The sequence below is a fragment of the Plutella xylostella genome, chromosome 9 (genome assembly GCF_932276165.1).
Source record: "Plutella xylostella chromosome 9, ilPluXylo3.1, whole genome shotgun sequence".
NCBI lineage: Eukaryota > Metazoa > Arthropoda > Insecta > Lepidoptera > Plutellidae > Plutella > Plutella xylostella.
In genome coordinates, this window is record NC_063989.1 from 9,530,501 (window position 1) to 9,549,616 (window position 19,116).

Below are 19,116 nucleotides of genomic sequence, written 5' to 3' on the forward strand. Positions count from 1 at the left end.
GTTAAGTTAGTTGTATGTATCTTACTTTGCCATAGATAGGTACATATATTATTGAAAATCAATACGCTCCATTTTCAAATTGTCAAGGTTACACAAATGCACAGCTTGATAACATGAACATGACACACAGCCAAATATACATTTCAAGTCTGGCTGGTAAGAAAACAAAACTCTTTCGACGACCAAATTCTTTTTTAAATTTATTTTTATTTAAAAAAGCACGTGTTGCCGCACATGTTGTGCAAAATTTATCGCATCCCTAAAATCATAAAATAACCTTCTTTTAAATAAATAGGCGTGCTTTAATTCTATCACCAGATCGGGTCGTCATTAGTATGGAAATCGTGAATATTATCATACACCTACCAAGTGAATATCACGTTGCCACTCATTCTAGTATCCTCAGCAATCAGTTTTAAAAACCGTTAGAGAGACTATATTTATAAACGTTATCAATGACCAGTTTGATGAAATAGTCCAGTCTACGGGAGATACAGTCACATTGTGCAGTCTGAGTTTCTCTGGCTGGCAGTTTGAAAAAGAAAACTTGAATAATCGTTATATTTAAAAGTTGCTATTTCCTATAAATCTCTTGCCAAATTGGCCACAGAAACTGTCTAGTATCAAGTTACGTGCTGGATCACAAAGTAATATATTAATTAATAATAATTTTCTTATTCTGGACACGGTGGAATTTTGTAAGTGATTGAGGTGTACAAAACAACAACAAACAGGACGTGAAGATAAAATATAATACACTCACGAGCAATGAAAAAGTTCCAGTAACAATTTCACCAAATTACACCTAAACGGAAAAGGCTAGCTTAATGATGCCGTCTAGTACCTATAATATTAAGTACATTTAACAGCGCTTCTGAATATCAGCAACTAAAATGTCATTATATTGTGTACACATTTAAAATTAAATGTTTTAAAAATTGGATCCATTTGGTGTTGACATTTTGTAAGTGTGGAATTTTTACATTGGTCGTGAGTGTAAAACACATAGTTTCAGATCATCGTGCTTCCAGTAACTACGATTCGATTGGGCGGCATATCACTGATAAATTTCAACCCTATATGCCGTTGACATGAGGTTGTTTCGTGTCATACAAGCCATACACAACCGGTCGCTATCATTTCACCAAACGAGAATGGCACCTGACGTAAGGTCATTGCCACAATTTTATTAATAAAGACCGCCGTTGATAGATTAGTACCTATTATATTTACTGATATAGTTATTATAATTCGTTTTATAGTAATTTATGTGGTAGGAAATTGGGCAAAACGCTCGTCCATATCGAGGTAAGAACAAGTAGCGTGAGATACGCATAGCCATAGTGTAGCGAGCATGCTTGTGCTTCCATGCTAACTTGTATTCTTGTCAGATACAGGCATACAGTTAACATAATATTACGTATACGGAATAATAAAAAAACAATTTCAGTAGCCTTCAAAAGGTGGCCGTATCGTTTGCAGCGATCTCTTCCAGACAACATTTGGATGGATGAACTGAAAGAAATAGAAATAGGATACAGTTTACTAAATAAAAGGAATACAGAAAAGACATATAGTTAGTTACAATATTTGTAGTGTGTTCAGTGACTGCTGGTGCTGGCTAAAAAGACGGGGTTTTCAACACAGACGATAGGATTTTGGAATCGATCGATGTCCATGAATAAAGTTCGTCAGTGGCGCCTTTATAACCTTTTAACCAGCCTAGCGCCGGCGTGAATGGGAGCAGTTAAGCTTGGATGTCCAAATAGCAGCCTAGGTACCTTGGTATACTCTTTTGATCCAGATCGATGATAGAAAATCTTATTTGGCACCATTGAGTTATAATGTACTTTTGACACGTCTTTATCAGAAAACGAAGGGAACAAATTAATCAGAAACAAGACGTAAAGGAAACTCATAAATAATTATATTAACAGCCTTGAAATCTGACCAATATTGCAATTTATCCAAATATAATTAATATCCTAATTAGGTAATATTTTTTTAAAGACGATTATTTTGTAGTTTACCATGATATTTACAAATATTCAAGGTAAGCATCAAGGAAAAGGATGTTAGTCCTAAGGTAATGGGAGCCACTTCAGAGGAAGGATTTATATTTCCCAAGAAAAAATACTGTCTTGATTTATTGATCTTCCGGTGAGTTAGATTAAGGTGAAGCCGCTGTGAATACTTCTTAAACTAAATAACGTTTTATTTACCACCACGATTATAAAGGTTTTCTTATACTAAAAAATGGTTTAGACCTTTACTTTATTGCCATGTGTTGCTAAACTTTTCGACACATTAATTTTGTGCTAGACAGTTTACTTTGAATGGTTGTGTTGTTATGTAGAGGACATCCTAGGCGAAAGTATGTGTATGACGAGATATGTAGGTTATGAATGTATGTATGTAAGTTTACTTGCACGTGTCGTCAATTTGACGTATTTCTCTAGTCTCTACCAACCAACCGGATAAAAATATTGACTTACCCGCAGTTTCTTATTACAAGCAACATTATTTCAGTATGACGATATTTCACTGTGATGCAGTGTTTGCTAAAAACAATACCAGGTATTTTGAAACACAGTTCTCAGCAATCTTACTACAAACCTAAGAGGAAAATATCGAACTAACCTAATCCTGCACCGCAAATGCGCATTAACTCGTCAATAATAACAAATAAAAACATTGACTGACAGCATTTCACACATACGTGCAATCTACGTAGGTAAGCGTTGTAAAACATAACTTTTTAATTACCTACCCACCAAGACAAACATCTATTAATACACAGTTTATGTATGATTTTAATAAAATTTAGCGTAGTTAATGTAAATTCATGATGGGATAGGCACATGTGCATTTCAAATGACTCCACTGCTGACACAGGCGTCTTCCAAGGAGTTTGACAAACTCTTTCATTGCCCTTCTCACGGCTACCTGCCTAAGGCGCTCCACCCACTGGAGTCGAGTCGAGGCGGCGTCGGCTGTAAGGCGCAGTGCGCAGGGAGGGTTTTGATTAGTATGAAGTACGAGTAAGTACCTAATTCAGATTATACTTACATTTAAATTACAATCTTCTGTGTTGGCGACATTTAGAACTGATCAAATCGAAATTTATAATATAAACATAGGTGATTTACCAGGTAGAACTGTTTAATAGATTTTTCAAGGTGATTCAGTCAATAATTAATAAATTAATTACATAATTTTGATAGATTTTTGTATACGGCCAGTCACGCTGCCTGATAATAAGTTTGTAGTGGCGATTATTATTAGAACATCACAGACTCATAAAAAAACTAGTATTCTTAGGTAGGGGAGCGGGGGGCTAGTTGTAACAGGGGTAAGTAGTAACAAGCATTTTTTACCTACATAATAGAAGAATATTAATTTAATTTTCAATCCAATGTACTATTTAATACGCAATGTATCATTTAAGCGTGGTAAGCATCCCGCCGGACGGCGCAGGAAGCGGTGCTGTGCAGGCGCTCCGAAAAAGCTAGGTTTCGGACTTTTTTTTGTTTATACGAAATTGACTAGCAAAAATTCATATTGTTTAGCAGTTTTTGTTTAACAAAAATACATTTAGAAATTGTTTAGTTTCATTATAATTATTTTTAATTTTACAACAATTAAGCGGTTTATTTTTTAAAAATATTATTTTAAAAACCTGTCCTATGGGGTATGTTGTAACAGTTTTGCGGGGCTAGTTGTAACATGTTATAACTTACCCCCTTATGTATTTATTAGTTATGAAATTTCGCGTCCGTACTTAAATTTATTATTTTAGTATTTTAAATACTTCTTCGTTTAACTTCCTTAATTTTTATTTTAGAATGATACACTATACTAAAGAAAATCTACACGTGCTACCCAAAGTCAAGATGTTTACGAATTGGCCTCTGCTGAAGTCTTAGAAAATAAAATCAGTGTACGAAAAGCCGCATAAACTTTTAATTTATGTCATGCATTTTTATATAGATATGTGAAAAAGAAGAAAAGTAACAATTCTTTATCAGTCGGCTATATATCAAACCCACATTGGTATTTCAAGAGGAAGAAGAAGCTAAAATATCTTAGTACTTGCTTACTTGCTTTAACATTTACTTTGGATTGCTTGATTACTTGAGCATTTAAAACCTGTTAAGTGTCTGAAGTATTTTTATGTCAAATAAATCTTTAAAAAATGTAAAACTGGTATTCTATTCCTAATGTTACAATTTGCCCCCAGCTCGTTACAACTAGCCCCAATCACGGGGCAAGTTGTAACACCCGCCACTTTTTTTTCAAAAGCGTTTTTACAAAAAGCCTTGACAGTTTTGATTATAATTTTCTTTGAAATTGATAGATAGATAGTTGTTAATTGGAATAGTATTGCTAGATTTCCTGAATACTAAACAAGTAAGTTTTCATAGCCAAGAAACCAAAAAATGTTACAACTAGCCCCCCGCTCCCCTACTGCAACAGCTATACGTAGGTAGTTATTAAGCTTTAACATGCTTTGTACGTTTGTCATGATTCTAATAGTTACATTAGGATTACGAGGATACAAATGATTTAATCGCGAAACTGTCAAATAAAGAAAACCTCGACGCCGACAAACCAATTTTGTTATAATCCATTTGATTCCCATAATTAAAAATGTATAAAACAGGCTTGACTCGCTTAAAGGTATACCTAATTTAGTCAACAAGATACCATTAAAAACCTGTGTTTTTTATGGATTTAGATACTCATTTCGATTAAGTTTAACATAAGCACCCTGCCGTGATCAACTGAGGTCACGTTTTCTCTTATGTTATAGTAAAAAAAAATGGCCAATATTTATTATGGTGAAGATACACTCACGTGAAATGAAAAAGTTCTAACTGCCATTGACGTTCCATATACATCACTGGACATCAACAACAAGAGAGCATTAACTTATCATAAGATGGAGTGGTACAGTCACTATCAATAATTATGGTATTCCTAAATTATCTAGTAGGTACCTACTCTTCACTATTTGATCATAAATATTCTTCCACCCAAAGGTTGTCTTGAAGAAATCTCTTTTATCGATAAGGATAAGGCCGCCATTTTTTGACCTATGTACGTTTTGTAACTTCTGTTGTTGTGTGTGTACAAAAAACTAATATTCTAACCAGCTATCTATCAATAATTTGTTAAGTGTACTAAATAAATAAGCAAACAACCCTAAAAATTCACAATGTTCCTCACGAAAACTTGGACCATGATCGACTTATAATTAATAGGCTCGATTTGGTAAAGAATACATGTAGGTACATTTAAAACATAAATATTGTATTCATAATGATTTCATTATCATAATTAGATAAGGTTCATTATCATAATTAAGTAAGAAATAAGCCGAATTCAAACATCTACCTACATAGGTATAAAGTTTTGGAACTTTAGTTGTAGTTTACTTACGTATTGATTTTAATCGCTCACAACAAGCTAAGTAAATAAAAATGTATATGGACACATTTTAGGGTGAATTCGTCCAAACATCACGTTACACGAGAATAACTATACCGGGATTAAAATTATACGCGAGTAAATATCTAGGATAAGTACATTTGCATTCTACCAAGTTATACCATGATTAAATTGAATGAACGAGGAACGAAACTGTAATGCAACTAAAATAAAAATAGCTGCGTTTCAAAGCATGCAATAGAAATGACATGCCAACTTAGTTTGAATGGATTATAAAAGTATGAAATTGTTTATGTTTTAAAATTTTATTCGCTGTTGTTATTCTGAGACTTTGCCTTTTAACGTACTTTTGTTTATGTTTTGACAGATGTGTTTATATGTCATTATGACGGTTTTCTAATCAGCTGATGTGCTGCCGCCATTACAAAATTACTCTCGGATAAGCTCGTTACACGGTCAATTTTGGCGGTATAACATTTTATTCTTGGGATAAGTTAGTTATCTTCTTTTCAGGTTTGGTAGAATGCAAAATCTGCTTACTCGCGAGTAACTGGTAGTTTACTCGTGAGTAAATAGTTACTCGACGTTGGCCGAATCCGCCCTTAATCATGAAATTAATGTCCTAGAAACTCGTGTGATTCGGGCATTCGCTATTTAATTTTATTCTCTATCTAAGAACAATTACCTATCCACAGGAATGTATCGTGCCTTCTTAACCTATGTTTCATCATCATCATCATCATAATCATCATCATCAGCCTTCTATCGCCCACTGTTGGGTATAGGCCTCCTTATTTGTACGCCAATTCTTCTGGTCCTGTGCCGCTCTAGTCCACTGCTTCCCCGCAACCTTGCAGATGTCATCCGACCATCTAGGCTGGAGGTAAATTCTGCTGACGCAGACTTCAACTGTTGACAGTACGTAGTAAACAGAAAACGGAAATAATATAAACTATACTATCATACGACGCGCCCGATGACAACAGTTGAATATCAGTTTATTATAATTTTAATTCAAATTTTATGCAAACTAACCGTGTCTAAGTATTATTTATTGGTGTTCTCGTGTTCGAGGAAGGAAAGTGTGAATTAAAGGCGGTATATTTATTCATTGTCTAACGGTTCAACTCAAATAAGAAGGTCGAGCCTCGAACGAGAGTTCAAAATGTCACCTTGTGACCTGGTCAGTGGTCAGGTAGGTACCCTAATTTTTATCCTCAAATTGATTGCTAATGAATCTATGTCACGTCGATTTAACTATGTTTGTAATGTATTTAGGTATCAAGATTACAAAAGATAGGTATATATAAGTGCTTGGGTTTGTTTATTTTATACCATATTCACGAGAAATTGGAAATTTTACCAAAGGGTTACTTAATTATACCTACTTACGTGTGTCTGTGTATCGCTATCAAACGTGGATATAGGAACTAGTAGTACAACTTATAAAAGAACGTTTTAAATCAAAGTAGACGCATAATTAATTATTATATTAATTTAATATTTTTATTCAAATAGCTCCAAATCTGCGAACATGATTAATGATCTTTAAATTTTATATTATAATCCAATCATGTTTATTTTTACAAATTGTGTGATCATAATGGCAACACGTTTCATAATTTAATTTGTAAGGATGTTGAACTTCGGTTTGTATCAGAATACGTAGTAAAATGTAACTGATCCAATAAATATTTTAACTTGAGTTTAATATAAGTTAACAATTATAAAATTTTAATGGTACAATAAAATTCTGCCATAATATTAGAAACTTGTCTAGGTGGCGATGGATACAATAAATTATACATTTATTTATGTGATAGTGGATTCAGCTATTTGAAATTTGATTGAAATATATGATGAGCTGGATATATATAAGAGGATTGATAAAATATATGTTTTTATATTAGGTCTCTAGACAAACTACGTAATAAAAAATAGGGCTTACATAGACAAAAAAATACATGAATCTTATTATTAAGTACGTTTACCCTCTCTGATTAAGGATAAATTCCTCTTCTTTAACGTCCAACGCCTTGAGTATTGACTCAGTGTCATATGGTATATCTGAAAACAGAAAAATAAGCTCTGAATTTTACCAAGTAAGTTAAATTAATTTCTATGCTAGCTTTTTACTACGGGTTTCCTTTCATTTACCTTATTAGAAAATAGCTTGCGAACATAAATCAGCTTACCAAAAATGACACACTTTACTAACTTTTAATATTGAGTAATTTACAAATAATAATTATAGGTATAAAAGAGGAAAGTTACCTATATTGATCCAAGTGTGTTCATAACCCGAGTCGTACCGAGACGCGTAGATGCAGGACCTCAGGGCGAACATGACGCCGCACCCGAGACACACACCCATCTCGCCCACCGCTGGAATTCAATTATAACATTATAAATAAAAGCGTGTCGGGTCTTGGATGTGCCCGTAAAATGGCAATAGGCCCGCCCCCTATTACATTGGGACTAACATACACTCTGGCGAAAAGTGGGTGCAGCAATGCACCTCTGCCTACCCCGCAAGGGAGTACATTAGTACAAGGCGTGAGTGCGTGTTTAAATAAGAGCGTCAATTATGTAGGTATGTCTCTATAAAGACTAGTTAATCATACTCATAATGGGAAGCACGTAACTGGCCCAATGTGTAGAAGATATGCACTTTTAGATCTCCTTGGAAGTGTGGAGTGAGGTGCAGGAGGAGGCGTGTGCAATGTTTATAGCATTAAGTCCACCTTTTGATACACTTATGAACATATTTGTGCAATAAATACATATTTAAAAAATACCTTCAAATTTTATTACAGATGGTATAAATCTTTACAAAAAGTAAAATAAATATAGAGTACCTACTTACCTTTAGATCCTAAAACTCCTGTTGTGTTCTTGGAGTTATAACGTAAGTTTATCCTGAAGTCAGCAGGGATGTCCCTGGCTAGTGGTACGTGATAGTTCAAAGATCTGTTTGTCAGCAATTTACCGGAACTTAAATCATATACCAACTTCTCACACACAAAGTATCCTATACCTTGCATAAAACCACCTTCAATCTAAAACAAAAGTTACAAAAGTTTTACTTACTTGAATAATTTTATTATTATGAAGCAATGTAAATATTTGTACGTTATTTGTGTACTTATATTTGTTATAATGTGCTTACCTGTCCTACATCAATATCTGGATTCGCGCTGAGACCAACATCTTCCAAAATGTCAGATCTTAAAATCTCAAATCTGCCCGTCAAGACATCTAGCTGGGTCTCTATAATATGGACACCAAAAGCGCTGTATGGTTTTAGATCTGGCTCAGTATCTTTCATCATGTATCCAGCTGATAAGTTCACCTGTTTAATACCCGCTTTCTTTATAAGCTCTAACCAAGAAGGGTTGCCACCCATCTCCTGCTTAATGGGTTCTAGTCTCTCTTTGAGAATATTGCAAGATTTGATTATTGAGTATGATACACTTTCACTCGTGATGCTAGAGCCGGAAAACACGTTGTTTGGATTCACAAATGAATAACTTGGCAGAATATTGACCAGATCTAATGGTATGCCTAAAGTGTAAGCACAAACTTGTGCAGCTTTGGTATTAATACCTTGGCCCATTTCAATGCCCCCACATGAGATTGATACGCTACCATCACCTTGATATATCGATACATAGGCGCCATAATTGCCATAGTAAACCACGGGGAAAGACATAACATTGATGTTAATAGCCTTTTTCATCCATCTATTTGCAGCGTTGAATTCTCTTATTGCCTTTTCCCTGTTGACGTAGTCAGCTTTTACTTTGAGATCTTCTATAAGCGTTGGTATATCATTGTCACTCGATCTCATATTTTCCAAACGTACGTCTACAGGGTTCCTGTTAGTTTCAAAAGCAATGTGTTCCATGACATGCTCAATCGCGGCTATGCCTTCTACAGCACCTGTTATAAAGCAGTTAATTTATTTGAAATTACTATAAGTAAGTATTTGGTCTACAAAACTGGACAAAAACTAATTTTGTATGTCATTAACTTTCGACGAATGTTTAGTGGCGACATTTTGTAGTACTGAAGACGGTCTGAATAAGAGCCGCTATAATGACCGCTATTGATATTTTAGTCTGTCATGTATACCTCATTAAAGTTATTTGATTTAATTTGTTTCAATTAGGTAGGTATTTTAAAAATATATGTTTGTTACCTGGTCCTCTCATAAAAGTGTTGGATGGTTTATCGGTCAGACAGTTTGCAGTTTTTACATTCCAAGTATTTTTATCATAACAATTAGTAAAGCTCTCCATAGCATAACTCAAAATATCTTCGTTAGTGGAACATCCTTGGTCTTCTACGATAGTAACATCAAGATATTGAATTTTCCCGTTATCGTTAACACCAACCTGAAATAATAATATAAGATAAACTGTTCCATCTTGTACTTGAAATCCTATAATTATGAAGCAGCCATCAATAAATGAATTGAATAGGTACGCTTTAAAGACTTACCTCGTAATCGAATTGACTTGGCAGCCTCGAGCCAGATATGGCCATATTAGTCTGCATAGGAAGAATGAACCGACAGGGTTTGTCCATATTTTTTGCCACTACAGCACATGCGGCTGCCACTTGCCCATTTCGAGTAATTTTTCCACCAAAACCACCACCAACTCTTGGAACTTTAACCACAATGCTGTAAATAATGTACATAAGCGTACATATTACTAGATTGATTACTATTTCTTCTAATACAAGGTACTCACAAATAATTGCTACTTACTCGCTTTCTCTAATGCCACAAGTCTGTGCAATAGCAGTTTGAGTGAGATCAACCCACTGCGTAGTGTCATAAACTTCCAGCCTGTTGTCTACTGGTATGATCACTGTACTTAGAGGTTCAATATAGTAGTGATACTGGCCTCCTAACTCAAATACTCCTTTTATAACCTTTGTTACGTCAACACCTCTTGATACGGGCTTTATAGCTACATCGCTAGGTTTGTATCTCGAACTATCTTTTTTTGCTTGATCAATTGTCAATACCGGAGCTGCAGTGCTTACATTTTTATAGGTAACTTTTACTTGTTTAGCCATGCTTTCAGCTAAGAATCGGTTGTTGGCTACAACAATGGCAACTGGCTGGCCATAAAACAATATTTTATTGGATGCAAGTAGTTCTTCTTCTGCTGTGATTAGTGGTAATCCAGGTAAGGTAAATGAGTTCTTTCCAGGTATGTCCTTGGCTGTGTACACGGCCAATACTCCTTTCACTTTCTACAACGAAAACATCTCATTATTACGTACGTAGTAACTAATATACTCTAGCAAAGATAATTAATAAGTTATATTGATGTAGTAAATTATAAAAGAAGGTACCTACCAATCTACAGTCAAAGTCAAAATTATTTTATATGTGAAATATAAAGTATTGTCTTATCTTCAATGTCGTTGATATTTTACTCTGTCGTTGATATAATTTGAAATTTACATGATAAGAACAAGCTGACGAATAAATCGTTATTAATATGTATTTGTTTCATTTATGTATTTGTGAACTCAGAGTTAAAACAACGCACAGAACATACTTACCATAACATTTGATCCGTCAATAGTATCAATTTCACCAGAGTGAATGGTAGACAAAACAAATGCTCCAAATACTTCATGGGGAATTTTAGGTACATCGTTAGTGAAAATGGCTTCTCCAGCAGATTGTAATGGTGCTTCCAGCTTCTGCACCGGTTGGTTCAATGGAAAGACATCTTCGTTAAGTTGGTAGTCTTGGGTCCCAGAGGACAATGGCCTTTTGATTAGTTCACCTCCAGATCGATACGTAGGAGACAGAATACGACTGTCGCTGATGTTAAGAATGAACTGCAAAAACATATACCATCGTAAGCTTAAGTGGGTGTTGTGAAAGTGATCAAACATTTACTGCTTTAGTTATAAAAATATAATAAGTATAAATTTCCACGAGGCAGGAAAGCTTTTATGTAAAATATTGAGACTTTTCCATTACAATATCTACATTAAAATTTGTCACGATAACTTATAGGTACCTACATTATTTTGTTGAAATTACCTTATAAAACAATCCCACAGCTAATTTCTTCCTTGCCTGAGGACTTGGTTCATGCAATATTATTTCAGGCACCAGTTCAGAAATCAGTGTCTGAATGGCTCTTTGTAGCACTTTGTTCGTAAATACATTTTTACCCTTCAAATATTTTTCAGTTTTCTTTGCATAGTAAAAGTCAGTACGGATGTTCCCATATGCTATGCTTGCGTCTTGTACAGCGTTTGAAGATTTGTTGATTTGTAGCAGAAATGCAGCGTTTACTACAGCTAATGCATTTTGACTTCTTGGCATAACCTGTAGTAAGTTTATAAAATATGTTTTAAGAGTTAACTCTAAATTTAAATTTACCCTCAATTTTATTTCATATAACTATAGTTAAATAATATATAATAATATATAAGTAATACCTTATAGCTCATGAATTGATAATCATCGCCAAGTGGTGGCAGTTCTATGTTTACTATGAGTGAACCCTCCATATTGTACGATAAGAAATCGACCATCGATATAGATTTTGTACCATCTTTCTTGTGACCTGTAAGGAAAAGCATCATAATGTACCTATCTATCGATTTAATGTGTAATATTTTAGCAGTACACAGTAAATCTTACTGGACATATCGAATCCAATCCAAGGTATGCAAACATATTTGAATGAAATACTAATAAACAAAAAAAAACGGTTACTGGTTTTAACGCTTAGAACAGTGTTACCTATATTATGTTTTATGAAAGTATAGGTATTTCAACAATAATATATCACAAGTATCCTTACGAATAGTCAATGTAGCACGGACACATGACAAAAGCAAGAAAATATCAGACTGGAATGTTTTCACTCGCTTCTTCATCATCAGATTACCAGCAAAAGATCCAATCTGGAAGCATACACAAGTGATTAAGTATAAATATTGCAGATTAGAAAGTGCCTACTACAGGGAAGCAACTAAGCATCCACCTATTGGTATCGTACATTTCGGACCAAACAGATTATTATAAATGTAGGCAGAAACGTCGTCGGCAATGCCGATGAAATGGACGCTGGACGGTGGACGCACTTGTTTGAATTTCTATACAAAGAATGCTATGCGTCCGTTGCGTACTATGGCGAAAGGTGAGTGAGAAGCTAAAAGAAAATGGAATATATATTTTTTAATAATTAAATTATTATGGTAATTACCTGTCTTACAGGAACATTGGCCACTAGTTCAATATGTGAGGCAAACTGACCCAAATAGGCAAAAGCTGGATCGGTACTACTTATCTCTCTAAACCATGTTATAGCATCTTCAAGTCTTGAATTAGCACCAATCACCAAATTTTGGTCCTTAAAATACCCGTTCATGGATTTAACATCACTTATATCGATTAATACACGAGGATAGTTAAAACTTTCCAATACACCTGAAATCATTTACATAAATGTTGTTTACTGTGTTAAAATATTGATGCTCTTTGTAATTAATCGTAATGTAAAATAACAGTTAGGTACTTAGCAATATGAACATTTAATTAAAAATATAATATATCCATACAGTTATAATCATAACCAAAGTTTGGCGCCGGATTGTCGCAACGTAGCTTTAAGGATACTCCATTACACCGCCATACAAATATCTAAACATAACAGGACTCGAACGTGAGAGAAATCACACTTTAAACCCTACATTCAAAGGCAATAAATCATCGAGATCAAAGACAAAAAACAGAACAACAGCGGTACCTTTTCCCGTATTTCCTACAATAAACATGCAATCTTTATAGTCTTCCTCTTTCAGTATCTCAAAGATATGGTCCTCCTCATAAACTTTGTGGAAGATTGTCGATCCGAAGTCCAATTGAACCGGTAGCAGTGGCAGAGCATCTTTTAGTGCATCACACACTTCCCATTCAGCTTCCTCGCTGGACTCCGAACATTTTGTCTCGCAACAACGGTTTGACTGGCAACACTGACTGTCCATATCTTTGACTTTGGCCAGTAGACTTGGGTCGGCATCTACGGCGAAAGACTTCATAGTGTCCATGATCGGTCGAAATCCGGTGCATCGACAGGTGTTACCCGCGAATGACTTCTCAAGCTCCTCCATAGTGAGATGTTTGTCCCGCAAGCTGAATGGTAGGAAAAAGTTTGAAAACAATTTATGCATTAATAATGTGGCGCTAAAGAGCGCGGTGGTAGCTTAGTCGGGTAAGCGCCCGTTTCTCACGCCAGAGATGCGGGTTTGAATCCCTGCGCTGACATGTACCAATGAGTTCTTTGAATTTAAGTACCTACAATATATCCCATCGCTCTTACGGCGAAGGAAAACATCATGAGAAAACCTGCTTATCTAGATTAATCACATCTAGATATGTGCACCCACCAACCCACAGTGGATCAGCGTTTTGATCAGTTAAGACCTTGGGGATACGCAAAGGTTCCATTCGAGAGAGCCAGGTGCAGGTACTGACACTCCTACAGAGAATAGAATAGAATAGAATAGAGTAAGTATAAAGTGGAAATTTTAGAGTGCGTATCTATTCACAAATCCAAATAGAATCACTCTACATATTCAACGGAATGCGTTTGACTCACTGACCCGACGGGCTGATTTAGGACAAATGTATTTTATTCAGATGCACATTTTGCGTATTGCTCATTCCGCTAGTTTCTCAATATGCGTTGTGATCATTTAGCGTAGTTCTCATTTTACCTCTCTGTACATTTTGCACATTATGCATCGTAGGATAAAATAATACTAGGTAAGTAAATTAAATATTTCCCGTTACCTGTCCATAGTCATGACCCATCCCGGGGTACAATACCCGCACTGGGTCGCGTGGAACTTGCTCATGCGGGTCTGGATGTCGTTGTAGCCGTCGCGCCGGCTGCCGAGCCCCTCCACGGTCGTGATGCTCCAGCCGTGGCAGGAGTACACGAGGACTAAGCACTGGAAGAGTGGGCAGCAATGAGTTACAAGTAAAAAAAAATTCCTTTTTAGTGACGCTGATACATTTGATAGTAAAATAAGTTTGTCACCTCACATCAAACATAAATGTTGTTATTGCTACTTCAAATATGTCTTCAGGGGGGTAACTCTGTACTGACAAAAAAAAACGAACGAGAGCTGTCGTACAATCCTCAAGTTTAATACAAAGAGCCGTGGCTAGCGCAGCAGGCAGGCCGCGGCAGCGGTCCGTAATTTAGTTTTTTCATATAGAGTGACCTCTGCACCTTGGAAGCCAGCAGCCTACGCTAATCTTTTCACCACAATCAAAAACCCTATTCCAACTCTAGCCTTATACCAACCAATGCTATTTTTACTCACAGAATTCACAGCGAAGGTCTCAACCTCCCCCGAAGGTCTCAGCGCACTGACGCTGACGACGCAGGAGCCGCACCCCCCCTCGCGACACATGGACTTGGTCCCGGGGAGCCCCAGGACATCCCGGATGTAGCTGTTCAGGGATTGGGTGGGCCGAGACTCGTTGTTCACTAGAAAACAGAATGTTATTATGTTTACACGGTTACCTTCCAAGTCCAATCGGGAAAATATGAGGCATCTAAGTGTAAATTAAACGAAATCGGATGACACATAAGGGCTCTTTTTTCTTTACTTCTACGACTTAAAAAATCACACTGGTAGATTATACATAAATCTAACTGATCGTCCGCGGTTCTAACCTCTGAGGTTCGGTGGTTGAATCTTTTGCTATCCCTTTGTTTAAATTTAAAATGTTTATTATAAAATTGTCCTACCTTTACATTTTCTTCCGTTCACCGTAAATTGCACATAATCCATGATGTTTTCAGGAAAGGTCTACACTGAAACTACTATCTTAAACCTGTAGCACATGCAATGAAGATATGCTCCAATAAATACTTCTGGCCCTATGTACCTATGTTATACATCTTTAGTCACATGGTGGTTTACTCAGCTGTTGTTTGACATGTTAATCAAAACTTAGACGTAATAATAAATTCGCTACAGCAACTAGCGAGAGTTTTATAGACTGTAAGCGTGTGCGTGAGAACTTCGCTTTTAGAAGAAAATATTTAAGGAAAGCAAACGAATATACCTACTAATAATATTTATCAATATTTACTTTACTATAATGCATTTAGTATGGAACGGGTAGTCCAGTCCATTGTCCTTGGACTTGACTACCCTTTGACTACCCTTTCTGTAATCACAGTCGTGAGACTCGTGAGCATACTATGTATTTTGCATGTGAGAGAGGTAGACTAGGGTTTTTCATCGTGGTGAAATAATTAGCCCTTCAGATAAGTTAACGATGAAAGTTGGTTTAGTAAGTTACCCTTTGTTACATTAATATCGTTGATGTTTACCGTTTTGGTTTCCGTATTTAAACAAGTGAATAAAATATATTATTATTATGATTATGTGCATGTTATTATTATAATGAGCTGTCGTGTAAGTATAATATTTTACAATACATCTGACTAAAAAAACACTTTCTCAAATGAAATGATCTGTTCAATTTCCAATAAAAGTAAGGAAGTAATGAATCAATCATTACCATAGTACACGTATTGGAAATTACTCCGAAACAATAGTATTTAATCTCACAAATTGTAGAAACAAAAGTTTAGCAACTTAAATATGTATAAAGGGTGTCCCGTAAGTCAACGAGGTCACGGTAGGATGAAATACAAATCGTTATTCTAAGCAACTTTTATAACTGTACTGATATAACCATAATAAATGTATTTATTTCACAAAGAGTTTCCTAAAATAATTATAGATTTTACGAACATGCCGAGTCTTAAGTCGATGTAAACCTTAAAATGGTGGTGATAAAGGAAGGCATTTCCAGTTAATTGAACCCTGTAATATCTTTGAGAAACTTAATCATTTCTAAAATATATGTTTAATGAGTTTTTTTAGTCTAGACCAAAATTTTATGTTAAAAACCAAAACTAAAAAAAATATTATAATTTTTCCGTACTTGTATTACAATGTACCTAATATTATACGGATTCGAAAACCTGGCTTTCGCCTCACGTGAGTTTACGTAGATACCTAAATGCTTATATAAATAATTTAATTACTGTTGATATTTTTCAGGTGGAAATTTTTATATTATTATTACTTGAAAGAGACAGTCATATCATACCTACAACCACTTTGATGTGAGTTAATGTTGCAGATAAACATTTTACCTACTTGCTTTATTCACAAATGTCTAGTTTCATTTACTTAGCATTAGCATGAAGGTTGTATCCATCAGATTGGTGATAATTATTTGTGTCTATATAGATTTTTATTTAACACAAATAGTACCGATTAAAGTTATTATTATGTTGTACTACGAGTTCTAAGGTCAAAAGCCCTTATTGTACAATCTACCCGTAAACTAAAAATCAATAGGTAGGTACTTTACCATGATAAGGTATTCTGCGTTTCTTACTTTAGATGTAACCAGTGCTTTATTCTATTCTTATTAGTTTAAGGGCTGATTTTACAATAATCAGATAAGTGTTATCTGAGGAATAAAATTGTTGCTGTCACACTGTGTGTTGCTGTGCTGAATGTTTGTATTAGACAATGACATCAACCATTTTATTCTTCAGATAACACGTATCTGACCATTGAAAAATCAGCCCTAAAGAAAGTAGGTACTTTTATAAACTATACTTTATCTGTATAATTAATTTACAATAATTAACATGCATAATTAGCATAGAGCCATTTAAATTTCAGACCCACAAACAGAATCAATTTATAAAACTCATAATTTTTGGTAAAATTTAGAGAGATCTTACCGTACATAATATTTTTTTTGTAAGTTAACTAGTAGGTGTGGTATAAGGCATACATAATATGACCATCCATTAACCAACTAAGCAAATGTTTAATGTGCGAACCGTCTACTGCGATGATCCATACTGACCAGTTTTTTCACGTAGGTACAGTATAAGGCGGAGAAAACTGACCCCTCTCGGAAGCATTGTTACTATGAGAGGGGTCAGGTTTCTCTGCACATGACTGTACAGTCAGCAAAACTGATAATGACCCACCCCACTACAATTATTTTAATCCTAGGACTCATAGGAAGAATGGAAGATATATTATGTTACATTTTATAGAAACCTACTAACAAGTTCTACTGATTAAGGTTTTTGTCACCTAGGTAGTAGGTATAACCGCTCACTAGCAGTACAGTACATACTATATCTCTTTTTCTTACTGTACTTAAAAAACGGGTGATTACTGGATAATATTTGTGTTGATAGTCACATCATAATTATCTCACTTACACACAATTTATGAAAATTCTTATACTTACATGATTTTTATTTTGTGATTAGGTACGTCTATCTATATTTTTTGTAAATTCATATCTTAGGTTTAGTTATGTAATTAAATCTCTCTTTATTTTATTATAGTGCCTTAACCGTTTCCTATCTCACTCTTTTCTCGGAAACAGTCTTTCACTATACAGGTTGTTGCAAAAACGGTATATACTAAGCCGAAACCTACATGTGCAGCATGGTATCTAAGCCCGAAACTAAAATCAGAATTTCAAAATTGGCGAAAAAAAAGTAATTCTCCATAGTAAAAAGTCACGTGACCATCATAGTTTCTATGGAAAATAATACATTCAACTGACCTTGTGCTTATGCCGAGAGTAGCAAACACTGCGTTACCGTGTTTCGGGTGAGAAGTCTCGGCCGCTACCAGCGGTGCAGTATCAGTGGCCCAGTTCTGGGCATGTATTATTTAGCGACTTTGTTCGTTTGTCGTCGACACGATAAGAAGAAGAAGATGGAAAATAATAAAAAAAAATCAACAATTTTGAAATTTTGTAGGTAGTTTATTTTCTCCAAACATGCATTCGTTAGCTGATTCTCATTAGTATGCGTATGTTGTAGGTACTTATTTGCCACCTGCTATTTAGCTTCTTAATATTTATTTTATTTTTTGTCCTAAACTTGGTTTTATTTACTTTCACATATTCATGTCATACCTATACTTTGCTTTATTTCAAATAATTAAGCTCGTTTGCAGACTAAACTTAGCACCAAAATTTTCCTTCAAACATTTTATTTTATATATTTAGTAAGTTTCCGTTATTGGAAAGCACTGTAGGTACCTCAGCAATAATTACATATATGAAGTATGTGAAATGATTATAGTATTTCTGTTTTAATGTGTATGTATGTATGTTATGTATAGGTTTTTGCAATATCCCTAGTATTTTCGCAAAAAAAGTATTTGTTAAATCATCCTACGACATATTTAAGTAAATTTAAGATATACTGACGGATGGTAGGTGACATGAATAATATATAATTTGTTTACATGTATTACATTTACCTGTTAAATATTATTTAATTAATTTATATACCTACCATCTAAGAAACTTTTTTTTTCAATCTATTTCATTTAAGGAACTTTTGTCACTAGGTGCCCCCATCGTACCATCTACGTAACTTAAAATCTTTTAATAACTTTACTTATTAAACTACTTTCGGGAAGTTACCTGATAAAAATCTATATCTTGATGTAAGAAACTCCTTACATTTGCACTTTATAATTTACTAACCGATGGAAATCAGTGTGAACTGTACTTTACGCCGAATTTCT

At 34.8% G+C, this 19,116-nt stretch overlaps 1 protein-coding gene across 2 annotated transcripts; it reads right to left on the reverse strand.

Annotated features, from left to right (window-relative positions):
- Window positions 1-6,931: 6,931 nt before the first annotated feature.
- On the reverse strand, window positions 6,932-15,387 carry LOC105383538 (probable aldehyde oxidase gad-3). Of its 2 annotated transcripts, XM_048623162.1 has the most exons (17): window positions 15,264-15,387; window positions 14,833-14,999; window positions 14,294-14,454; window positions 13,248-13,633; window positions 12,705-12,928; window positions 12,300-12,402; window positions 11,932-12,059; window positions 11,528-11,818; window positions 11,035-11,319; window positions 10,226-10,719; window positions 9,955-10,138; window positions 9,653-9,848; window positions 8,621-9,393; window positions 8,318-8,510; window positions 7,726-7,836; window positions 7,400-7,518; window positions 6,932-7,354 (listed from the first exon to the last, which is right to left on the reverse strand). In XM_048623162.1, the coding sequence occupies exons 1-16, from the start codon at window positions 15,304-15,306 to the stop codon at window positions 7,439-7,441; spliced, it is 3,819 nt and encodes a 1,272-aa protein (XP_048479119.1). In that variant the 5' UTR covers window positions 15,307-15,387; the 3' UTR covers window positions 6,932-7,354; window positions 7,400-7,438. The 2 variants fall into 2 exon arrangements, with proteins under 2 accessions (XP_048479119.1, XP_011551942.3); XM_011553640.3 differs by having other exon boundaries at window positions 6,932-7,518.
- Between the last annotated feature and the right edge of the window lie 3,729 nt (window positions 15,388-19,116).